Source organism: Peromyscus eremicus, chromosome 6, assembly GCF_949786415.1.
Source record: "Peromyscus eremicus chromosome 6, PerEre_H2_v1, whole genome shotgun sequence".
NCBI classification, from domain to species: Eukaryota; Metazoa; Chordata; class Mammalia; order Rodentia; family Cricetidae; genus Peromyscus; species Peromyscus eremicus.
Window position 1 is genome coordinate 71,954,628 of NC_081421.1, and position 26,623 is coordinate 71,981,250.

The window sequence follows — 26,623 nt, forward strand, 5'->3', positions numbered from 1 at the left end:
GCCTCACTTAGGACCTGACCTTCTCAGGACACTGTGAACCTTCCTGGCTAGAGCCCCTACAATTGTCACATTTTTCTCTCTCTACTAGACTGTAAGTGTGGATCAGAGATGGAGCACTGGGGCCAGGGCCCTGGGTTCACCATCAAATACATTTTTTTAGATTTCATACTTCTTTTCCATCAGATTGCATCTCTTTAAAATTAATGCTCATATCAAACTTTCTGAGGTTCAGATTTCGATGATGTGTGTACATAGGACTCACACCAAAGGGAAACAATTGAGTCACTGTAGCCTCCCACCATCTGGTTTAGAAACAGGATCCACACTCAGCTGAGGAGCAGGGGCCACTCCCCTTTTCCTTGAGCTGTGTGGTGTCACTCTGCTGCCCAAAGCTCACACTCCAGTATTTGGAGATCAAGGAACAAGCATTGTCTCTGGACATTCTCCTACAGGTGGCCTCTTAAACAGACCATGTGCTGAACACTCTGCTGGGTCCCCAGAGGCCACCCTTGCCTAGTGTCCGTCTCTGTCTGGCACCCAGGACACCCACTGTCTCTCAGCAAACCCTGCTAAGTGGTGTCCAGCCTCCTTACTCACTGGCCTTCCTCCTCCTCCCCCACCTGCACACTCCTCATTACACCATCTCTTGGGCTGTCCTCCCTGCATGGACCCACCTGACACTCTTTAGAGTCCCACCATGTTTCTGAAGCTTTCCCGGACACCTTTTGAACTCCATTCTCTTCAGTCATTTGTACATCACACTTAAACCTGTGGGTGAACACTTCTTTGTGTTTCCCTTATTCCTTGGCCACAGACTGCAGAATTCAATGGAAAAGAGGAGGAAGCTCATAGGCTGAGGCAACTGCCAATCTTCCTGTGCCTTTATTGTCTCTTTGTGGTGGATTGCATGCAGTATATGGCTCCTGTGTGTAGGAGCTCTAACTGCCACCACCAACTCTGTATCTAGATTGAGCTGGTAAGGGTTGTGGGAGGGTCTTTGTTATCCAAAGAATTCTAAGGTGTTATACTTGTCAGGCTAGATGCACAAACCAGGTCACTCTCCTTTCTTTCTACTCATGCTTTTTAGACCTTGGGATTCTGCTTTCCCCTGAGAAAATAGACCAGTGAATCCAATGAGGGATTTAAGTTGGCAGAAATCAAGATTGAAGATCCTTTCTCCTACCCCACCATATCCTTTCCTTCTGAGCTAATGGAACAGGCTTGTGGAAGGTGTTCAGTTTACCCGGGGCTCATGGACACTCACTCTGGACAAGCTGCCTGGGGTGCATGAGCTGCAGTCCTGAGCTGCCCCCAACCTGGGGGCCAGGTGAGAGCTCTTACTTGTGTCCTTGTGGGTGGTGCCTGAGCATCTCCTCTCTCTCTTATGGAGTGAACGCTGAAGCTACATCCTTAGTGAGTGTTCTCTCAAAGAACTGATGGATGAGGAGTCAAAACAGAAACATGTAGCCAATTGTGGCTAGAAATCGTCCTTGGAATTTACTTTTACTCCCAGAAACAGGTGACTCTTCCTTTTTTACCATAGAACACTGTCCAGTGAGCCGAACTGGGCCTCCCTTGGTCTGGCAGGGCAAAGGAATCAGAACTGGCTGACAAAGGCAGAGGATCCACTTCCAGATGACCCCTTGCTAATGTGAAACCAAGTGGGCTTCCTAGGCTATAAATGGCCTGCTTAAAATGGAGCTGGTTTCTGTCTCCTGATATTGTAGTAACCAGGAAAACACTCTTAGGTTTAGTTTGCTGTATAGAATTTCAGCATGGTCTTGTCTCCTGATCCTCGTACAGGAGCTCAGTCCCAATCAATGTCATCCTATGAACATTAATTAATGTGGGGTGAGAAAGAAATATTGATGCTGGATGAGACATTTATGTTGTTTGTGATACAAAAAGCAGGTGAGTTAGTACCCAGTTGTGACAAGAGACAGTTTTCTTTCCTCTATACTGTGTCCCCACAGCTCCCTCAGGTTTATGATGTCTGGTTGAGCAGACAGGGCTGTAGCTGAAGTTTTCCTGTCTCCTAGCCTGCAGGCAGTCAGTGCAAATCTCTCCCCCTAGTGTCCCCCAAGTAAACACACAGAGACTTATATTACTTATAAACTGTATGGCCATGGCAGGCTTCTTGCTATCTGTTCTTATATCTTAAATTAACCCATTTCCATAAATCTATACCTTGCCACCTAGCTTGTGGCTTACTGGTGTCTTACATCATGCTTCTCCTCACGGTGGCTGGCCATGTCTCCTCGCCTCAGCCTTCCACCTGCCAGAATTCTCCTCCTCCTTGTCCCACCTACACTATCCTTCCTGCCTGGCTACTGGCCAATCAGCATTTCATTTATCAATCAATCATAGCAACATATATTTACAGCATACAGGACATCCCACAGCACAGGGCCTCGTTCAACTGTGGGTTCCATAGTCAGCTACTGACTCTGTTATCTTGTAAGGCCTCAACCCTGTCCTGATTGGCTTCCTCTGCTCAGGGAAGCTGAGGGATGAGAGGGAGGGAGGGGAAGGAAAGATGCTAAGGCTATAGAAGGATATGTGTAGCTAGAGTTTTCCAGTCCTGCCTGGCCCATGGTCAGGACAAATCTCTCTCACCTGCCAGTCCCACAGCCGATCAGACCCAACCGAGTAAACACAAAGAGACTTATATTGCTTATAAACTGTATGGCTGCAGCAGGCTTCTTGTTATCTAGTTCTTATATCTTAAATTAACCCATTTCTATTAATCTATAAGTTGCCACATGGCTTGTGGCTTACGGGTATCTTTTACATGTTGTTTGTCATGGCGGTGGCTGACAGCATCTCTCTGCCTCAGCCTTCCACTTCCCTGAATTCTCCTCTCTCCTTGTCCCACCTATACTTCCTGCCTGGCTGCTGGCCAATCAGTGTTTTATTTATTAACCAATCAGAGCAACATATTTGACAAACAGAACATCCCACAGCACTCCCCCCCCCCTTTTTTTAAAGGAAGGTTTTAACTTTCACATAGTAAAATTACAGATAACAAAACAATTATCAAGCAAGAATTACAGTTATAGTATCTAGTCTATTTATAATATCTAATCTATTTGGAAAATTTAAAGAAGATATCCTATCTATCCTATATTTGTGAGTCTAAGGTTTCACATCTAACTTATCTATTATCATAACTAGGGAAAATTATACCTATCTAGTCTTCAACTACATCAAAGACCTCAGAAGGATATAATATTATCTGAGAAATGGGAAAAAGACACAAGCAACTTTTGGGAGTCTTGCAAGAGTAGACGGAGACAGCTGGCAGCCTGGACAGTCACCTAATGTTCCTCTGTAAAGTTGGGGCATCTGTCTTCAGCCCACAGTCCTAGAGTCTCTCAGTCACTTCTCTCTGTGTCCTGTAGAATGTCGGGCAGTTTCCTCTGCGAAGCAGGAACCTGAAGGGCCATTTCACCAAGCAAAGTTTAGTGGTCACCTTCCTATTAGTCCTGCATGTCCAGTCGATCAAGCAGTCCAGGCAAGAACAGTTTCTTGCCCAAATGGCTATTTTTGCCAAGGTGAAAATAAACTCTATACAGAGTGTCTTCGATGCCCATCCTTCTCTCTGAAGTAAATCCAGTGCTGCCAGGAGCAGACATGTCTCACTGTCCAGAAAGTCTAAATTTTTAAAACATTTTAAATGCCATATTCTGTAGGTCTTTGAAGTGTTTGAAGATTACCTACCTAATTGAATTATATCTATATATACCTAGAAAACATGACTATAAGTTTGACTATCATAGAAGACTAATTATTAATCTGTATTTCTTACTTATCCATTACAATTTAAATGAGTTACATAAACATAATACCTCAAATGAGAGTAGAAATATATATACAGTATAACAAATTAAGTTTAAACTTGTATCAATAAACTAAAATCTCTAGGAATGTAAAACGTTTTTAAACAAGTTGCTCTTTAAAAGTAGATTCGGACAGCCCCACCGGGAAGGATCCCCTTCTCCAAGACCCCTGGCAGACCCTGCAGTCTCCACGCCCTGCCCCCATCCCCATCCGCCTGAGCCCCAAGCCTCTTCCTGAGACTTAGAGGCCGGCCCCCAGCTCCCATCTTGCCCCGGACTTCCCTTCTGAAGCACAGCTCCCAGCTCCCATCTTGCCCCGGACTTCCCTTCTGAAGCACAGCTCCCAGCTCCCATCTTGCCCCGGACTTCCCTTCTGAAGCACAGCCCCATCGGGAAGGATCCCCTTCTCCAAGACCCCTGGCAGACCCTGCAGTCTCCATGCCCTGCCCCCACCCCCATCCGCCTGAGCCCCAAGCCTCTTCCTGAGACTTAGAGGCCGGCCCCCAGCTCCCAGCTCTCATCTTGCCCCGGACTTCCCTTCTGAAGCACAGAGAGCTCCCATCTGGACAAGAGAGAGAGAGACTTCCTGAATCTGTCAGCTCTGTCTGAACCAAGTGTGCGGATAAGGCCAAGAATGAACCACAAGGAGATGGGCAGACATCAAGGCAGAAACACATACAACAAAATAAATAGCAATACACCATCACCAGGCCCTAGCCCTCCTCCAACACCTAGACCTGAACATCAGAAATTGGAAGAAGCAGAAGAAAATAGCCTTATGAATGCCATCATGAAGAAGTTAGAGGCTCGTGTAGAGGAAAAGACAAAAAAATGTGAAGAACGCTGTAAACAACTAGAGGAAAGGGCAAACAAATTAGAAGAAATCAAAAAAGTCCTGGAAGAGAACAATAAAATACTGAAAGAAAATCAAGAAAAATCAATGAAACAAATGAAGGAAACAGTCCAGGACCTGAAAAGGGAAATAGAAAAAATGAAGAAGACACAAACAGAGGGAATGCTGGAAATAGAAAATCTGAGAAAATGACTGGGAACTTCAGATGCAAGTATAATCAACAGAATGCAAGAGATGGAAGAGAGAATCTCTAGTGTTGAAAATACAATAGAAGAAATAGATTCATCAGTCAAAGAAAACACTAAAGTCAACAAAGTCATGAACCAAAATGTCCAAGAAATTTGGGACACCATGAAAAGACCAAACCTACGAATAATAGGGGTAGAAGAAGGAGAAGAATACCAACTCAAGGGCACAGAAAATATATTCAACAAGATCATAGAAGAAAACTTTCCCAACTTAAAGAAGGAAATGCCTATGAAGATACAGGAAGCCTATAGAACACCAAACAGACTGGACCCCCAAAAAAAGTCCCCTCGCCACATAATAATTAAACAATTAAATGTACAGAATAAAGAAAAAATATTAAGAGCAGCAAAGGAAAAAGGCCAAGTGACATATAAAGGCAAACCTATCAGAATAACACCCGATTTCTAAATGGAGACTTTGAAAGCCAGAAGGTCCTGGACAGATGTAATGCAGACACTAAGAGACCATGGATGTCAGCCTAGACTAATATACCCAGCAAAACTTTCAATCATCATAGATGGAGTGAACAAGACATTCCATGACAAAGCCAGATTTAAACAATATTTATCCACAAACCCAGCCCTACAGAAAGCACTAGAAGGAAAATTCCAACCTAAGGAAGTCAGATACACCCTCGAAAATGCAGGCAATAGATAAAGCCACAGCAGTAAACCCCAACGAAGAAAAGTACACACACATCACCACCAAAAAATAACAGGAATGAACAATCACTGGACATTAATATCCCTCAATATCAATGGACTTAATTCACCTATAAAAAGACATAGGCTTACAGAATGGATACGAAAGCAGGACCCATCTTTCTGCTGCATACAAGAAACACATCTCAAATTCAAAGATAGACACTACCTAAAAATAAAAGGCTGGGAAAAGACTTTCCAATCAAACGGTCTTAAGAAACAAGCGGGTGTAGCCATCCTGATATCCAGCAAAATAGACTTCAAACTAAAATCAATCAAAAGAGATCAAGAAGGGCATTACATACTCATCACAGGAAAGATCCACCAAGATGAAGTCTCAATTCTGAACATTTATGCCCCAAACACAAGGGCACCCACATATGTAAAAGAAACATTATTAAAGCTTAAATCACATATAAAACCCCACACATTAATAGTGGGAGACCTCAACACCGCACTTTCACCACTGGACAGATCCCCCAAATCGAAACTTAACAGAGAAATAAAGGACTTAACTGATGTCATGACTCAAATGGACTTAATCGACATCTACAGAACATTCCATCCTAACAAAAAAGAATATACCTTCTTCTCAGCACCCCATGGAACCTTCTCTAAAATCGACCACATACTTGGTCACAAAACAAATCCAAACAGACACAAAACAATTGGAATAACCTCCTGTGTTCTATCAGACCACCATGGTCTAAAGTTGGATTTCAACAACAACAAAAACTACAGAAAACCTACAATCTCATGGAAACTGAACAATACCCTCCTGAATCACCAATAGGTTAAGGAAGAAATAAAGAAAGAAATTAAAGACTTCCTAGAGATCAACGAAAATGAAGACACCACATATCCAAACCTATGGGACACTATGAAAGCAGTACTAAGAGGGAAATTCATAGCACTAAATGCCCACATAAATAAGCTGGAGAAATCTCACACTAGTGACTTAACAGCACACCTGAAAGTTCTAGAACAGGAAGAAGCAAAGTCTCCCAGGAAAAATAGATGCCAGGAAATTATCAAAGTGAGAGCTGAAATCAATAAAATAGAAACAAAGAGAACAATACAAAAAATTAATGAAACAAAGAGTTGGTTCTTTGAGAAAATCAACAAGATAGACAAGCCCTTATCCAAACTAACCAAAAGACAGAGAGAGAGCATCCAAATCAACAAAATCAGAAATGAAAAGGGGGACATAACAACAGACATTGAGGAAATCCAGAGAATCATCAGGTCATACTTCAAAAACCTCTATTCCACAAAACTGGAAAACCTAAAAGAAATGGATAATTTTCTGGATAGTTACGACATACCTAAATTAAATCAAGACCAGATAAACTATTTAAATAGTCCAATAACCCCTAACGAAATAGAAACAGTCATTAAAAGTCTCCCAACCAAAAAAAGCCCAGGACCAGATGGTTTCAGTGCAGAATTCTACCAGATCTTCAAAGAAGAGTTAATACCAATACTCTCTAAATTGTTCCATACAATAGAAACAGAAGGAACATTACCAAACTCCTTCTATGAGGCTACAATTACCCTGATTCCCAAACCAAACAAGGATACAACAAAGAAAGAGAACTACAGACCGATCTCCCTCATGAACATTGATGCAAAAATACTCAATAAAATACTGGCAAACAGACTCCAAGAACACATCAAAACAATTATCCACCATGATCAAGTAGGAGTCATTCCAGGGATGCAAGGATGGTTCAACATACGAAAGTCTGTCAATGTGATACACCATATAAACAAACTCAAAGAAAAAAACCACATGATCATCTCACTAGATGCTGAAAAGGCATTTGACAAAATCCAACGCCCCTTCATGATAAAGGTCTTGGAGTGATCAGGAATACAGGGAACATACCTAAACATAATAAAGGCAATTTACAGCAAGCCAACAGCCAACATCAAATTAAATGGAGAGAAACTCAAAGCAATTCCACTAAAATCAGGAACGAGGCAAGGCTGTCCGCTCTCCCCATACTTATTCAATATAGTACTTGAAGTTCTAGCCAGAGCAATAAGACAACATAAGGAGATTAAGGGGATACAAATTGGAAAGGAAGAAGTCAAGCTTTCCCTATTTGCAGATGACATGATAGTATACTTGAGCAACCCCAAAGATTCCACCAAGGAACTGATACAACTTATAAACACCTTCAGCAACATAGCAGGATACAAGATCAACTCAAAAAAATCAGTAGCCCTCCTATATACAATGGACAAAAAAGCGGAGAAGGAAATCAGAGATACATCACCCTTTACTATAGCCACAAATGACATAAAATACCTTGGGGTAACACTAACCAAGCAAGTGAAGGACCTATATGACAAGAACTTTAAGTCCCTGAAAAAAGAAATTGAAGAAGATGTCAGAAAATGGAAAGATCTCCCATGCTCATGGATAGGCAGAACTAACATAGTAAAAATGGCAATCTTACCAAAAGCAATCTACAGATTCAATGCAATCCCCATCAAAATACCAACACAATTCTTCACAGACCTGGAAAGAATAATACTCAACTTCATATGGAAAAACAAAAAACCCAGGATAGCCAAAAGAATCCTGTACAATAAAACAACCTCTGGAGGCATCACGATCCCTGACTTCAAGCTGTACTATAGAGCTACAGTAATCAAAACAGCTTGGTACTGGCATAAAAACTGACATGTGGACCAATGGAATCGAATTGAAGACCCTGACATTAATCCGCACACCTATGAACAAATAATTTTTGACAAAGAAGCCAAAAGTGCACAATGGAAAAAAGAAAGCATCTTCAACAAATGGTGCTGGCAAAACTGGATATCAACATGTAGAAGGCTGCAAATAGATCCATATCTATCACTGTGCACAAAACTTAAGTCCAAGTGGATCAAGGACCTCAACATAAACCCAGCTACTCTGAACCTGCTAGAAGAGAAAGTAGGAAGTAGTCTTGAACGCATTGGCATAGGAGACCACTTTCTAAATAGAACACCAGTAGCACAGACACTGAGAGAAACAATCAATCAATGGGACCTCTTGAAACTGAGAAGCTTTTGTAGGGCAAAGGATACGGTCAACAAAGCAAAGCGACAGCCTACAGAATGGGAAAAGATATTCATCAATCCCACATCTGACAGAGGACTGATATCCAGAATATATAAGGAACTCAAGAAATTAGATATCAAAATGCCCAACAGTCCAATTAAGAAATGGGCTATAGAACTAAACAGAGAATTCTCAACAGAGGAAACTCAAATGGCTGAAAGACATTTAAGGAATTGCTCAACATCCCTAATCATCAGGGAAATGCAAATCAAAACAACTCTGAGATACCACCTTACGCCTGTCAGAATGGCTAAGATCAAAAACACTGAAGACACCTTATGCTGGAGAGGATGTGGAGCTAGGGGAACTCTCCTCCACTGCTGGTGGGAATGCAAGCTTGTACAACCACTTTGGAAATCAATATGGCGATTTCTTAGAAAATTGGGAATCCATCTCCCCCAAGATCCAGCTATACCACTCTTGGGCATATACCCAAGGAATGCTCAACCACACCACAAGAGTACTTGTTCAGCTATGTTCATATCAGCATTGTTTGTAATAGCCAGAACATGGAAACAACCTAGATGCCCTTCAACTGAAGAATGGATAAACAAAATGTGGTACATATACACAATGGAATACTACTCAGCAGAGAAAAACAATGACATCATGAGGTTTGCAGACAAATGGATGGACCTAGAAAAAATCATCCTGAGTGAGGTATCCCAGACTCAGAAAGACAAACATGGTATGTACTCACTCATAACAGGATACTAGATGTGGAGCAAGGATGACTGGACTGCTACTCACATCACCAGGCAGGCTACCTGGAAAACAGGACCCCAAGAAAGACACAGGGATCGCCCAATGACAGAGAAATGGAATGAGATCTACATGAACAGCCTGGACATGAGTGGGGGTAGTGAAGGGCGAGGGTCGAGGGAAAGAGAGCTTGGGTGAGTGGGAGATCCCAGCTGGATCAACAACAGAGAGGGAGAACAAGGAATAGGAGACCATGGTAAATGAAGACCACATGAGAATAGGAAGAAACAAAGTGCTAGAGAGGCCCACAGAAATCCACAAAGATACCCCCACAACAGACTGCTGGCAATGGTCGAGAGACAGTCCGAATTGACCTACTCTGGTGATGGGATGGCCAAACACCCTAATTGTCGTGCTAGAAACCTCATCCAACTACTGAGGGATCTGGATGCAGAGATCCATGACTAGGCCCCAGGTGGATCTCTGGGAGTCCAATTAGCGAGAATGAGGAGGGTTTATATGAGAGAGAATTGTTGAGACCAAGGTCGGATAAAGCACAGAGACAAATAGCCAAACAAACGGAAACACATGAAATATGAACCAATGGCTGAGGGGTCACCAACTGGATCAGGCCCTCTGAGTGGGTGAGACAGTTGATTGGCCTGATCTGTTTGGGAGGCATCCAGGCAGTGGCACTGGGTCCTGTGCTCATTGCATGAGTCGGCTGTTTGAAACCTGGGGCCTATGCAGGGTCGCTTGGCTCGGCCTGGGAGGAGGGGACTGGACCTACCTGGACTGAGTCCACCAGGTTGATCTCAGTCTGTGGGGAAGGCTTTGCCCTGGAGGAGATTGGAATGGGGGGCGGGCTGGGGGGAAGGTGAGGGGGGCGGGAGGGGGGAGAACAAGGGAATCTGTGCCTGTATGTAGAACTTAATTGTATTGCAAAAAAAAAATTAAAAAAAAAAAAAAAGAAATGACTCCATAAGAATGACCTACAAAAAAAAAAAAAAGCACTGTGATATATTGAAGTTTAATAAAAGCACTAAGAACATGATTGTAAACTGTGGCAGATTTTGCCAAAATGCACCTGAGAAACTGTATATAATTTATCATCTAGACATCATTGCAAAAGCATGTGTCATTGTTCATGTTGACTGGGTGGTAATATCAAGGTTGAAATGTGTGTATTCATATCTACTTTGTGTTACAATTAACCTCAGAATCTTCTCATGATAATATACTCAATTGAAACCCAAATATCTCTAAGTTTATTTCATATTAGAAATAGGAGAACTAAATTCTAAATTTTCAAATGCTATTAGATCTTTATAATTTACATTATAAAGCTAAGGTTACCTAACTGATCATTTTAATACACTTTGGACATAAAAACTCCATTTTCAAACTGAAAATTTGAATAGATTACTTAAATATTTGGATGTGACTAGCACTTAAAACTATGGACATTTTCTTGAATCAATATTCATTAATTAAATCTTTCTGTTTGCTTGTTTGTTATTCTCTCTCTCTCTGTGTGTGTGTGTGTGCGTGTGTGTGAAATCTTTCTAATGAAACTAACTGACAGTATAGAAGCATGATATATTCATTTCTTGTCTTCATCCATTAAAATGTTGATATTTTACTATAGCTTGCCATTTATGCTAGAGATTTTGGACAATGCGACCTATTGCTTCATCAAGTTCCATTGAAATTTTCTGGGAATTACTTAATCATCAGATTATGCATCTCTTTTAGCTTCACCCTTTTCTCAAGAATATCCATTTCAAAATTGATGCTGGAAACATTGTGGTTTTGGATTCACAAAGGAAACTAGATGCAGAATATGATATTATCAACATCTGGAATTTTCCAGAGAGCCTCAGAAAAAAGATGAAAGTTGGAACATTTTCTCCAAAAGCTCCAGAAGGGCAGCAACTGTTTTTGTCTGACCATATGATACAATGGGCTATAGTATTTACAGAGGTGGGCTGGATCTTTTGCATTGCTTTGATCTCTATGTCAGTAAACATTTGTTTGTGGATGTAATGATTGTTGTTTCCTTACTCAGTGCCCATCTCAATGTACAAAAATAATGTCATATAAGGAAGATTCTGTTTCCTTATTCTGAGTAATGGAATGGTTTATTTTTCCATACCTTATTCTATGGTCACTTGTTTGCAGTTATAAATATAGTGTCTATTTATTACAATTTAATCCCTGCACTGAAACCAACTGACAAAAGCATTAATTAAACTGCCAGATTAGGAACTATCAGTGCATGGTTATTTTGATTTCAGGCACCGGGCAATGCACAGTAGCATGGAGGGCACATATGCATTGGTTAATTACTTGTCTTGATGCTGAAAAAGAAGCAATCTGTCTATGCATCAAAACATACCTTATGAACATAGATTTTAGTTGTATCACATTTGGGGTGAGAAATCGATAATAATTCAGGCAATCATGTTGACAAGAGCCTGAAAATGTGATACAAGTTGTATCTTCAGTCAGGAAGAAGATAGAGGTGAACATTGCTCTTCAACTCCCTTTTTGTTTTTCTTTCAGTCCTTACCAACAGCCAATGAAATGTTGCTACATTATTATAGAGTATAACTTCCCACTTCTAATGCCATAACAAGATCATCTCACATAGAAAATCACAAAGATTAGTTTATATGAAAATTCTGAATCCTGTCAAGTTGAAAAATGTAAATTAAGCAACAACATTGGGAAACAAAGTTGCTCACTCCATCTGTGAGGAAGTACAGAATAGGATCAGTATGATATTACAGTTGCCCACTATGATATGTACTCAGTAAACTAACGTCTTATTTTTTTCCTATCATTTATATTTCCACAATTCTTCAGATTTCTGTTGTCTTTTGGATCATTGTTGGAACAAATTGAACTTCATAGGGTATATTACATTGAAATGATAAGCAATGCAACAAAAAATCTGTAACCTGCAAATAATAAATATGAAAACTTTCTATCTCAAAAAAAAGTAGATTCGATAATCTACCCTTTCATCCTATCATATCTATATCATATCCCCTTTTTTTCTTTAGAAAGAGATCATATTTATAATCAACCTGATTTAAATAAAAATATTGATTTTTCTCAGTCCCACACCAGAGGGCTCTTCTGATATGGGACAAAAGAACCTCTTAACCTTTTCTTTTAGCAATATGCCTGGGTTTAGAGAAGGAGTGAGCCAATTCCATCTCCAAAGCCAGGTTGGTATATTTGGGAATTTGGGCGTAGCTTCTCTTACTACTTCCTGCTGTAGGGGGGTGCTGTATCTTATGGGGACACAAAGAAAAGTTTAGGATTATGGGGTAGTCCATGAGGGTGTATCATCTGAGCCAGTTGCCTTTAAACCGTTCTGGATGTTGGATCCTTTGGGCCATGGTATCATTGGAGACCTTTCCGGGGTCTCGGTTGGTCAAACCTGATGTGTCTTAACCTGGAACAAATCCATAGCCTCTGGCTTTCTGTGGAAACAAAGGCAGAGACTTCTTTCCAAAGCAACATATCCTTACATCCAAATTTTGAAGTCAAGGTACCTTTAAAATATACATATTGGTTTAACTCAGCAGCCTTTACAATCAAATGTCTCTCTGCAGTTAAAAATCCCAAAGACAGCATAATCGAGATTCCCTGTGTGATCTCCTTCTTTACGTGCCTTATATTTTATATTACCTTTAGTGTCTCTTTAAAGACTTTATTTTAAAACTTTTTATTTCTTTAATGTAACTGTCTATATTCCTTTCTTTTCTCTTCCAAGCCCACGTACATTTTTATACATATTGTAAACCATTTAGAGGTGCATTTCATTTGAATCTGTCTTATTGTGAATCTACTGTTTTAAAAGGTAGCAATTGTAAGACCTAAACAGCTGCTGTGGATGCTGGCTCCGCTCACCTCAGCTTCCCAACATGGTGGTGGTGGTACATTTTCCACCAGCTCTGGGAGACATCAATTCTCAGAAACAGTGGTTTAGGCTTCTACCATAGCAGTGTGTAGCCCAGAAACCTCTTTTTTTTTTTTAACTAGCAAAAACTATATCCAACACACAGCATAGTGCACAGCTTGGAGACACCTCTGTGTAACACAGGGTAGGTCAAGCCTGCATGAATGCCAGGGAGCCGCCATAGAGTAGCTCAAACCCGCAGGCTGCCGCTAACTTGAGAGAGACAAGTAGGAAGCTTTTTGCTCCATTTTAGAATCTTTTTTCTCAGGTTTTAAGTGGAAACTCTTGCCAACCCATTGGGCACCATTTGTAGGCAGAGTTTTCCAGTCCTGCCTGGCCCATGGTCAGGACAAATCTCTCACCCGCCAGTCCCACAGCCACTCAGACCCAACCGAGTAAACACAGAGAGACTTACACTGCTTATATACTGTATGGCTGCAGCAGGCTTCTTGTTATCTAGTTCTTATATCTTAAATTAACCCACTTCTATTAATCTATAAGTTGCCACATGGCTTGTGGTTTACCTGTATATTTTACATGTTGCTTGTCATGGTGGTGGCTGGCAGCATGTTTTATTTATTAACCAATCAGAGCAACACATTTGACACACAGAATATCCCACAGCAGATATGGCTTTAAGAGATTGGGAAACTGAGGAAAAGAGAGGGAGAGGCAGCTACATTTAGGTAGGGACAGCAGACTTTCACACCTTAGGCTCAGGAGGAGATACATTTGGGGGAATTCATTACAAGGAGACTCTCAGATCATCTCTGATGCCCAGGGCCACTTGTCACAGTGCTCACAGTCTCCTGGGTAGCTCTCAAGGCTTGTCCTGGTTCTAGAGAGCCCCATGTATAGTTGGTAAGAAGGGTAAGAAGGACGGAGACAAAGGGAGGCAAGACTCTGCCCTGGAAGAACAGACTATGTTCAAGGGCTGTGCTGTACCCACTGACAACCAGTGTGAGCTCCACCAATCAGTGGGAGGAAGTGGGTTTGAATTTCCTAAGACCATGAGCAAGATGCTGTGTGTGATCAGGTGATGCTGAACTGAGGCACTCCAGGTCAGTCATCTAGTCCATGCTAGGGCCCACTTCTGTGAGAGTGACATTCTGTTTCTGTTCTGACTACTGGCTATAGAAAGGAAAGCTGGAATCAACACTCACCAAACCAACCTTCTCTGGACTAGACATGAAACCTTTTTATTGTTCTTTCTTTGAGCTTCATGAAGCAATGGGAATTTTCTCAGACAAGCAATGCTTTGGGACTGTGAGTGGGGAAATGGAAATACTGATGAATTTCTAAGTTACAGGAGGCTCTGGGCAGTTCACCACTAGAAACTGAGCCTTTATTCACAGCAGCTGAGGCAAAGCCTGTGTGTCTCTGGGCAAGTGTTCAGGGCAAGAGTTTGGGACTGGGTCAATGCCTGGCAAGACTTTGGTGACCTGAAAACAAGTTGGCCAGTGTGTCAAAGGGAAGTGTAAGAGTTGGGTTGTATCTTGGACTCTTATGGAGGATCTGACATCCTCAGGGCCATGTCCCTGCCATGGTCACATCACTGAGTCTTTGTGTTCAGTTTTCCCTTGTGCTGCTCCACTAGTGACCCAATCCACTGAGAAGTTTTCTGCCTGGCTTCTTCCCAGCTGACAGGTGGCTCATAGCCCAGATCTCGCTGAGCTTTCTTGTAGGAGAAGGTGAACACGCTATTTGTCATTGTGACCAAGTAGCGGTTAAAAGGAGGCTGGTAACTGTAGATTGGACGCAGCAGGAAGCTCACAGTTTCCAACAGGAAGGCAAGACCGTAGAGCATGGGCAGAGGAAGGCTCCAACTGGAATCAAGGTGAAAGCCCCAGTCCTTGCTCAGGGCATAATGTAAATCAACAAAGCTTTGGTGAGGGGTTTCATCTGAGATGTAGAAGAACTGACCTTGAATATTTGGTGACTTCTTGGGGTCTTGTAGGCCCTTGGCTGCCAGAATGTGTGCCCAGGCTGCATTAGTCACAAACACTGGGTTGATCACAGAGGATTTGGCAAAATTGTCAAGTATGCCATTGTTCATGAGTGCTCCATTCACTGTATGTGAAGTGTATTGGCTCCCGTCACCATAGATGAATGGGAGTCTTAAGGCACAAGTATGCAAAGTGCCACCATCTTTCAGGCTGCTCCCATTGGCTGCCAACACTGCCTTCTCAGCCATCTTTTTGCTGTATGGGTACGGATGAGACCATCTGCTTTCATGATTGTCTTCCTCGCATCCATTCTGGATGATCTCCTTGTAGGAGTTTGGTCCAGCCACAGACACTGAGCTGCTGTAGATGAAGACTGGGACACTGGCTTCCACACAAGCATCCAATAGGTGCTGAGTACCTGAGTATGGGAAGTTCACCATTACTGTTAGGAAAGAAGCTGAAGGGTCCACTGTGGAGTTAGATTCATCCCATTTCAACCCCAATAGAAGGGCTACTTCAGATCTAAATACATTCTTACCTGATCTTGACTCAAATTGCCATTCTATAGCCACAGAATAACCCCTGAATTAAAAGAGGTGACATTTAGATTCTGAAAAACAGAATTTCTAGGTTTCTGAGTTTATAGTGCACACTCTCTCTCTTTTTCTCTGTCTCTCCCTGTCTCTCTGTCTCTGTCTTTCTCTCTCTCTCTGTTTGAATATAATTATTCTTCTTTTCAGTGTTAGGATCACACCTAGTCTCTTCCACATGGTAGACAAGTTCCCTCCCACTGAACCTCTGTCCCAGTTAGCTTTCTGTTGCTATGATAACCACATGACCAAAGGAATGTGGGGAGGGAACAGTTTCTATGGCTTCTATGTTCCCATCTCAGTTTGTCCCTGAGGAAAGTCACCCAGGAACAAAGGCAGAGACCATGGAGGAATGCTCTTTACTGCTTTGCTTTCCATGTGCTCAGCTTGTTTACCTGTATAACTCAGGACCACCTGCCTAGGGGTGACACACCCCACAGTGAGCCGGGCCCTCCCATATCCATCACTGATCCAGAAAATAATCCACAGATATAACCCCTGGCCAGTCTGATGGGAGCCATTTCTTAGCTGAGGTTCCCTCTTTTCAGGTGACCACTATGAATCAAGCTGACCTAAATGAAAACCAGCATTTTTATTCTGAAAAATACGTCCCCAGATTTTTATTCTGGGAAATTATTTCTTTATGTTTTCTAGAAACTGACATCAAGAAATTCCCATTATTTTGAAGATGTTGCTCAGTGATTAAGCCTTTGCCTTTTGTGCAGGTTTGACCCCTGAAACAACGGCAACAACAAAAATTCAAAGAGGCTCCTTCCCCAAATAAAAGCAAAGAGTTACTTATTTTTATGTATTTCATTTCATTAAAGGAGGGCTGTTAATTAATCCAAAAATTCAAGTTACCATATTCTCAGAAGTAGTTCAGAATTACAGCATGCCCACTCAGGTACAATGAAGAGGCATTATGTATTTTTATTTTATTTTATCTTATTTTTAGGATGGAGTCTTATTCCTATGTAGTCCAGACTGGGTTCTAAGGTATAATTTTCCTGACTTAGCCTCCTGAGTGCTAGGATTACAGATGGGCACCACTCCATCTGGGCATGCAATATACATACACTCTTTATAGTATTAAAGTTTAGTTTAGTTTAGTATTAAACTAATTTTTTTTCTCATTTAGTTAAGCCTAACACAGAACTGAGGATCTGAGTATTTACCCACCAATGTGCAGGGCAGGGTATGAGGGAAGTAGCTAGGTAGAAGTAATAGAGATCCTTTTGAGTTGATAATGGCCATCCCCAAATAATTAGTTGATTTGGAAAAGCAGCCCATGTCACTAAATGTGGAGGTCACATGGAGGACACATGCCACATGGGACCTTGGAAAACAGTGATACTAGGAAGACTGACTTTTGGTGGGGAGTCAGAGTGATCATGTTATATAGTAAAGTCCTTTGTCAAAGTATATTGCAAATCTACTTTCTAAGGCACTAACCATTTAAGGATGGAGATATGAAGAAGAGACTCTGTGCCCTGGCTAGGACCAGTCTTCAAGAGTGGACTAACACTGATCTGAAGAGATGACCTTGTAAAAATTGGAAAATCATTGCTGTTAAGAAAACAAGTGCTGGATCATTCTTTCTGGCAGCCTCTGTGGAGCAGTTTTGATGGCTCTCTACTGAGGAAAGGTCAGGGATTGGTCCAGAGAGGCAGTGTGTGGGAGTTCAGCTGGGAGAAGGGTTCCCACATTTCATCTGAGGGTACTCTTGAGGAGAGAGGGATAAGAGATATTAGATAGAAGGATTGAGGGGATGGAAACCGAAAGAAACACAGGATAGCCTTGGGTCGGCCTGGATCATAATTCAACCCCACCTCCTGTCTCTTCTAAGGGGCTATTTATAGGAGTACTAAGGGTGAGGCAAAAGACCTCCTCCTAGCTCAGCCAAGTACAGACCCTTTCCAGTCACCGGGTCACCACACACGGGGTCGAACAATCCTCTAATGCAGCTCTGTTGGGTAAAGCAAGCTCAGAAATCACTAGGCAACCTTGATGAGCTTCGACAACTCCACTTTCTTTATATAATAATGGGCTTCCCAGGTCCCTCAGATAGAAAGTGCCTGTCTTGGGTAGTTCTTGATTAATTTTACATACACAGATTCAGGAAGCTATCAAGAAGGAAGTGGCCCATCTTTGATTACCAGTCCTGGCAGGAGGGGGTACAGAGCCTAACTTAACTCTGGCCCAGGTCCCTACTAAAATCTTGCAAACATCCACAGTGATCTCCATAGCTGCCCCACCTCCCAGGAAAGGAGTAGAGGATAAAAAAGATGAAATATCCCTTTTGGAATAGGTCTAAGGTGATTACAGCAGTCTTAGCTGCACCAAGCCTCTTTTCTAAATCAATACTCTTTCCTAACAGATGTTCAATAAAATTTTCAAGAGACTATTTTGATTCCCAGGAAAAAACAGCCATTTCAAAGCTCTTTTAGTATCCACTCACGTAAACAAAACCATGCCAGTTATAAAGACACTTACAAACTAACTCGATTGTGGGAGGCCTACCCCTTTCTAAACAAAAACAGAAGGAGTGGAAACATCTAGGAAGAAGACAGAAAAGCTCCCCTAATTATGATACCTTTGCTTAAGTTTTCCAGGGGCCACTGAGACCATAAAATTATATTTTGAGCTATCATAAAAAGTGTTCAAACAAAAAAAGTAACAAAAGAGTAACAAAAATAATTCTAGTATGAACTTCAAACTTCTTATAAATCACTACAAACTTCTTATAAACTTACTTTCAACATTTACACTTTTTACATTAAACATTCATACTTCTTACATTAAACATTTTATACTTTTTACATTCAATATTTATACTTTTTACATTCAATATTTATTCTTTTCACATTCAATATTTACATTTTTACATGCTTAATTCAAAAGGAAACTCTATAGAACTATTTTACAAACTTATCTAGAAGAACCTCTTAACAGATCTAACTTATATTCAAAATCAAACTCTATTAGAAGAGATTTCTTAACAGAACATAATAAGACAGGACGTATGCAGTTACTTCCTGTTCCGAGTTAAGAGTCAGCTTTGATATCATTCTGAGAGTTTTCCTGACAGTTTGAAGTCAGAGCCTAATTCATTAGTGGCTGTAAGCTTGACTGAGGGTAAAATTACCTTTTCTTAATTTTTTAAAGCTGCTTTTTAACATTATCATGAGCGTTTCAATGATGCCAATGTTTCTCTCTTGCATTTCAAGCACAACTCAAGATTCTTATTTTTTTCATTTGCCCACAAGTTTTTTCTTTCTTCAGACCCAAAGCAATTTCCCAGTATACGGACCTCTTTCCCTAGTTTTCTAAAGGGTTTCAAAGTGACTTGTTGACAAACAGTATCAGCACTTTAATTGCTTCCTGACAGGCAACTGTTCACCTGTTTCTAGTTCTTGAGAGGCAAGCTAACAAAGCTTGTGGAAAAAAATAGCATTTTGAGCTGAAAAAAAAAAACCAGAGTTTTGGGCAGTGCAGTACCAGTATCTCTTTTACAGACTTCATTTCCCAAACTGCCTTTCTCTATATTGTCACACTGTTACAAACCATTTTATAGACTACATCTCCCAAGCTGCCATTTTCTATATCTTCATCCTGTTACAAATGAACTTCATTTCCCATGCTACCTTTCTGGTCTACCACAGTCCGGTTTCCATTTACATGGTTTGTGTTCATACTGAAAGTCAAGATCAGGAGAACTTTTTGACACAAGAGGTTTCTGTTCTCCCCGAGCTGCTGGCATTGACAGGTGTACTTCCTTCACCTAACATTGTCTCCAGAGTGGTCCACACCTGTCCACAGGTGCACACTCAGACAGGCATTTCAGTAACCTTTTGCCCACACCCCACCTCGTTTTACTGGATCGGTGAAAAAGTAAAGAGAGTACTTCAAAATAGAGCCTTTTTAGCAAGATTTTCCCCCCAATAGAGAAAGAAACGAAAGAGCTTTTTCAGAGATGTTCTTTTCACAGCATTGGGTGCTGCATAGCCCCACCTACTGTTGGGGCTGGTAGTCAAGCAGGCCACTCTCCTGTTACCACTGGCCTTGTTTGTATGCAAATTTTGCCTTAGTTCTTCCCATGCTGCCTTTATAGCTGCTGAGAACTTAGACCCTGCTTTTTGATGCCAGCAGCTTTTTCCCGGGTCCCGCTCTGCTTTTGCTTGGGCTCCATCCTTCAGTGGGGAAGCTGATCCACTCAGATCTCTGTCTCTACTCTCCCAAGAATCTACTGCTAGGCTCTAGCCACTGGGGATTTTGGGGAGGGTCTAAAGTATCTGCTGTTTTTCTAATATTGGCTGGAAGAGGAGATAGGACTAGCAGAGAGGATTTGCCCTGTTCCAAGTGGTTGTTTGTTTTTTCTAGATCACTTACAGGTGATTTTCCCATACTGATAGATGTTATTTCCAGGCGATTTAATTTTTGCCATTTTAGAAAGAGAGAAAAAAAATCTGAGAAGAGCCAAAGAGCTTCCAGTATTTCAGAGAGAGATTACTAAGTTTTTCCCAAGAAAGCATTCAGTCTTTGAGAGAAAGATTACTAAATTTTCCCCAAGAATTCTGTTCCCTAAACTTCGCTTCATGGCTAAGGAAACTAATTCTGGTGGTATGATGTTATCATATAATAACAGTGTCAGTGGAGTGAAGAGTTTTACTTCATCTTAATCTGCCTCAGGGAAAATTCTTTCCTCTGCCATTCAGGACTTAAATCTAAACTGTTCACAAGCCAAATCTTCCACAGGAATCTTTGTCTGCCCATTTTTCTGATCTTTGGGGATCAGAAATCAGAGGAAAATCTCTGATTTCTTCCCCAGGAGTTTGCATTCATAGTCCCATAGTTGGAAAAATCAGGACATAGTTCCTCTATCTTGTTGCTTATCTTGTCCTAAGTTTTTTTCTACACAATATTCCTACATTTTACGTTATATTTTTCCTTATTTTTTATAGATGGAAATTAAGAGAGAGAGAAAAAGAAAGTAATCTAGATAGAGAGAAATATAAACTGCAGCCTCACTCACTTTTAACTTCAGCATTAAGCCACTTAATTTTCACTCTTTAGAATAAAATACCGTCACCTTTATTTTTAATTCCTTATCGGGCATGCCCCCTTACACCTGAGACACCTCCGCTCTCCTTTTGCCAAGTCTCCTATTCCCGTCCTGGCACCATTTGTGGGAGCCCAGCTGGGAGACTGGCTCCTATATTTTATGACAGATTACTCTTGAGGAGTGAGGGATAAAAGATACTAGATAGAAGGATAGAGGGGATGGAAACAGAAACAAAGGATAGCCTCAGGAGGGATTGTATCATTATATACTACCTCCTCCTGTCCCTTCTAAAAAAGGCTAGGTAGAGGAAACCCAAGGGGTGGAGCAAAAGACCTCCCTCTAGCTCAGCCAAGTGCAGACCCTTTTCAATCACCTGGTAACCATGCACGTGGTCAAGCAATTCTGTAATGCAGGTCCTGCTGGGTGAAGCAAACTCAGATCTCATTAGGAACCCTTTGTGGGTATTCACGGCAGTGGGTGGATGGACATCAGGCATTTGGAGATGGAGTCCACTCACTTTGGCATGGAGGAGCAGGAGAACTTCCTGGCTGTTGAAGAGTCCTGGGTGTGGCTTTATGTCTTTTCTCTCCTTGTGACTACCTGTGGGGCATCTGTTCCCTCCTCTCTCAGCCCAATCTCTTCTTCTAAACATCAAGGACAACAGCCCTGAGTTCTGCTAGCTGGGCTGGCAAGCAGAGGCATCTGACAGACCCAGAGCACAGCAGGTGTTCCGTGGCTGGCACTTCCTTTCTTGTCCTCATGCTATTTGACCATTCTAATTTTCCCACTCTCTCCATATCCTCCTGAGACACTTTACCTTTCAGGTTGGTATCCAGGATGGTCTGTCTGGGAATGGCACCCAAGATGTCAAGGGAGGCAGCGGTGTGGATGACAGCAGAGACACCCTGGCAGGCTCTCCTCAGGCACTGGGCATCCAGAAGGTCTCCCTTCAGCACGGTCACCTTGGCTTTCGTCTGCAGCTCTGAAGAACACAAAGCAGGTCACTGGGAAGCTTTCAGCACAGGATGGAAGTTTCCTGATACAGTATCAGTGACCTAGGCCTTTAAGGGCATCAGAGTGAGGGGATCCTGGGGAGGAAGCCTTTGTACTGAAGGAAAAACAAATGCTCAATAATCAGAATGTATCATTTGTAGGAAAGGAGGAAGCATCCATGTCTACCCCTCCCTTTGTAAAAAATGAATCTGAGCAGTGAGATGTGATTTGTGCTTTGCACATAAAAACAGAGTTATAGGAATTCATACAGTGATTAAAATAACCAGAGATGGGATGGTAGTCAAATGTAAAAAGGCACAACTAGGATTTAACTGATAGAAAATGGGGAATCACTTGTGGATTCACACTGAAGGAGAAACAGAGGCAGAGTCCTGCCCTGGGAAGCTGTAACAGTGCTCTCAGGTTGCTAATGGACAGGCATGAAGACATAAGAGTAACCTGGGCAAGTAACAGGTTAATCAGATTGTGTCCTTCAGAGTTCCAGTGAGGAGGACCCAGAAGAGGGAGACATGAAGATGGAAAACTGAGCTCTGCCCCTGACAGGTCTTGATACTTTCTGAGTCTGGGCTGAGCACAAATGAAGAGTGAGCTCAGTTACAGAGAGGAAACTGGAGCCCCAGTGAGAGAACTCAGAACGGGCTCCTATGATGGATTTAGCTGAGCATTTCTTATTAGACAGATACATTGTATATGAGGCCACCTCCAAGAGACCATACTTCATCAAGGGATAATGGATAGCTTCAGATTCCTCTGAAATTTATAGGACGAAACTAGGTAGCAATCATAATGTCACCCATATTAGTTCACAAAATTGATGGTGTGGCATATGCAGCCTGTATCTATACCCCACACCTGCTCGAGCTTCATAATTTACACATGACTTTATCAGTTTGCTATCTCCTTTCCTAGCTATGTCATGAAGTTAGGATTCTAGTGTCCTTGGTATAGGTTGGGGAAATTGCAGAAAGCTCCAGGGACATGTCTAAGGACATCTTTCCAGTGAAGGCTCTATTGTCCCCTTGCCTCCATCCAATCTATGCCCACTTCTCTATGCACTCTAAGATCAAGACCCATTTGATATAAACTCTTTTGAGACAATCAGGTCAACTAAATTTGCAATGAATGCCAAAGAATACTTTGATAGAGGCAGAAGTAGAAATCCAGGGCTCGAGAAATCCTTCTTGGGACAGATTACAACCCCTCCTGAATGTGTCTACTGTAGCCCTCCTCTCCCCTGTCAGGGAACTCCAGGAAGGCCTTGACATAGAGGATGAAGGGTAAAAGCCTTCTGGGAAGGAGGCAGGTACCAGGATGTGAGTCTCTTTCTGTGTGATTTCTCCTCCACTCTTCTTAACAGCTGACTTTAGACAGACAGGGTCAGAAGAATTGCTGTGACAGGGCAGGAAGGGCCCAGATACAGGACCAAGTAGACTCACACATCAGTTCTTTGGGGGGTCCTGAGATACCAGGAGGTGACATCTTTGTGCTTTGTGGTAGGGCCACATCTCTCACCTTGTCCAGGACACCATGGACTTGGCAGTTGTTCTTCACTGCTACATCATAGAGCTGATGTTGTGGTGTGAGCTGCAGTAGGAGATCCAGAGAGAAGCTACCACACTCCAGCCTTTAAAAGGACACGGTTACCACCAGACCTCCTGGACCCCTACCCTACTTTGTCTTATTTCAGCTGGGGGATCTTGAGGAAGTCAGTTAACATTGTTGCACCCAAAGTCTGATGCCCCCAGAGACCAATCTGAATGCAAAAGCAAAGAGTCTTTTTAATTCACAAGTTCAAGCCCAGGTTCCTCCCTTGTCCATCCATCACAGCAGTGGAGTGAGAGGGACCTTAAGCAGTTACAGGATAGGATTTTTATAGTGATTAGGGTCAGGAGTCTAGGAGAATTCCAACTCTGTAGAGTCACAAGCTCAGGATTGGTGCCTACTTCAGGTTGAAGACGCTTGGTTTGAACAGATTGGAGCGTTGCAGCTACAAGGAAATTGCCATATTCTCCAGCAGTTTATGTCATGCGTCTATGTCATTTGCAGACCCACTTTCTCTGACCATTAGACATTCCATCTCTTATCTGCAGGAAAGTTGCTCCCTCTGACCTCTATGATATATAATCTATCACATCCTTTAGGTTATGGTAGGAAATGTCTGGAACTTGTTTTTATGTGGCTGTTAATTGTCTGGGTCTAGGGGTAGCACATCATCTGATGAGTTTCCCAGGGCCTGCTGCCCCCAGCATAATCTTCTGGTGGGTTTCCCAGGGCTTAGGATGGAGGGGCAGCATATCCTCTGGTGGGTTTCCCAGGGCTTTCTGGCCCCTGTCTCACCCTTCTCTGAGATGGCTGCAACCCTGTCATCTTCTCAAACATCTGTGTTGTCTCCTTGTCTATAGAGTCAGAAGACAAAATTCCCTTTGTTTTGGGATCTCATGGGGGGGGTGGGGTGGAGAAATAAGGAGCTTCCACCATTAAAATGTCTCTGACGCAATAGGACACCAGGATTCTCTCCTCTTACTGAGAGGAGGGAGATTCAGTGAGCAAAATGCCTGCACATGATGAGGCTGTAGGCAAGCCTGTAGGGCATTTTCATCATTAGTGATTCATGTGGGAGGGTACAGCCCATTGTGGGTGGTGCCATCTCTATGTTCTATAAGAAAGCAGGCTGAGCAAGCCATGAGAGCAAACCAGTGAACCCCACTCTTTCATGGCCCCTGCTTCAGCCTCTGTCTCCATGTTCCTGCCCTGTTTAAGTCCCTGTCCTGATTTCCTTTGGGTGATAAAGAGTGATATGGAAGCACAAGCCAAATAAACACTTTCCTCCCCAAGTTGTTTTTACTCATGGTGCATCCTCACATCAATAGTAATCATTACTGAGATTCTCTAGGTTATTTATTTCTTTGTTTGCTTTTTTGGAGACAAGGTGTCTAGGTTATTTGTAAGGAAGTTAAAATAGTAAAACATGAGGCGGAAATTTAAGGTTTATGTATTTTGGCATTTTGTTGTATGTAACAAAGGGAAACAACTGAGTATGGAAGGGAAGTGTGACATGTTTATAAGGATTTGTGAGGACATATATGAAATAGGAAAATGTGTGTAGAAGAAGTCAGAGGTAGTTTTTTGTTTTTCTTTTCTTTTTGTTTTTTTGGTTTGCTTGTTTGTTTCTCTAAAGATAACGATGGTCCCAAATTACAAAAGAGAGATAAGACCCAGAATGAAGGAAACAGTTGGACTGCTAGTGAATGGTGTAGAAAGCTGCAAAGGAATTTCAGAAAGGCACAGGACTTCTTCATCAATTTACCTCTACATTATAATCAGTTCCTGCTATGAACTTCACTCTCTCCCAGTCTTAAATAAAAAGAAACTACAAATCTGAGTGGGAACTTTCAAATGAGGCAGGTTTGCACTGCTCAGGCCTCTAGTTTAATAAGTTTTTGCTAGTGCTGCACAATATTGCCATGTCCAGAACCTTTAAGACACAAAGGCTTCCAGCAAGGAGAAAACTGATCTGCAATGTCTAAATAGGAGAATGGCCTGAAGGCCCAGGGCCTGCCCATGGCCATGTTCTCTAGTTCTGGGTCATCCAGAATCCACTTTTTCCAACTATGCAGTGCCTTTTATGCTGTCTCAACTGTGATTACTCCTGCTGAGGCTCTTCACAGATCCACCTGTTTCTTACTTGGTGACAAGGAAGCCCTCCCCATGCCCAGTCTGTGTTCACCATCCTCCAGGTCACTTACTGGATAATTCCTCCCTGTGTTTTGGAGTGAAGGACCTGAACAAGGCCCTGACCTCCTGCAGCTCTTTCTCCTGAGCCAACAAGCGGATGATCCTCTGGCCCAGAAATCCTCCTGCTCCTGTCACCAGGCAGCTCCACACAGGCATGGTCACACAGGAAGCAGATCTCAGTGGCCTCAGGTGTGATGTAACGTCACCCTGAGGAGGGATAGAAAGAGAGGTGCAATGGGTACAGAGTCATGGGGTTCTTACTATAATGACATAGTAGAAAACGATGTCCCCAAGGTGGTTCTTGAACATTTCTCTCATAACATCACTTCCACGATTCCAAAATATCTTGGTTTTCTTCAAAAAACAAGCAAAAGATCAGTTCTGCAGCAGACACCAGATGTGCAACCTCTAAGTCAGGTCAGCTCTGAGACTGAGACACTGTCAGACCTCACATGTCAGGCTGTGCCCCAAGGTTGTCCCTGTCACGTGAGATACCACTTCCAAGCCCCAGACTGTCTTACCTGTGCTTCTGAGAAAGCGTGCACACACTGGGGTCCTACAACCCCTCACTGCATGTGGTTAGTTCCTGCAGCTCCTCTTGAACTTCATGGACCAAAGCTTACATCCATTAGCTTCTGTAGCATGAATCTTAAAAGATCTTATAAATAAAAACAAACCTGGAGCCAGCTATTGGGGTGAAAATGCTGAAAGATCAGAGAAGCAGAACAAGCCACAGCTAACCTCACCTCCCCAACTTCTCAGCTGATGCTGTTTCTTCAAACTAGAAGCCTCTGAGTCCTCATCTCAATGTATTTCAGCTGAACTGCTGCTGAAAGCTAAA

The 26,623-nt window shown here is 42.2% G+C and overlaps 1 protein-coding gene across 2 annotated transcripts; it reads right to left on the minus strand.

The window, feature by feature from the left end:
- Positions 1-14,987: 14,987 nt before the first annotated feature.
- On the minus strand, positions 14,988-25,938 carry LOC131912598 (NADPH-dependent 3-keto-steroid reductase HSD3B3-like). 2 transcript variants are annotated; one of them, XM_059264906.1, is made up of 3 exons: positions 25,794-25,938; positions 21,851-22,015; positions 14,988-15,799 (listed from the first exon to the last, which is right to left on the minus strand). In XM_059264906.1, exons 1-3 carry the CDS (start codon positions 25,936-25,938, stop codon positions 14,988-14,990), a joined length of 1,122 nt encoding a protein of 373 aa, XP_059120889.1. The 2 variants fall into 2 exon arrangements, with proteins under 2 accessions (XP_059120889.1, XP_059120890.1); XM_059264907.1 differs by lacking the exon at positions 21,851-22,015.
- Positions 25,939-26,623: the final 685 nt, after the last annotated feature.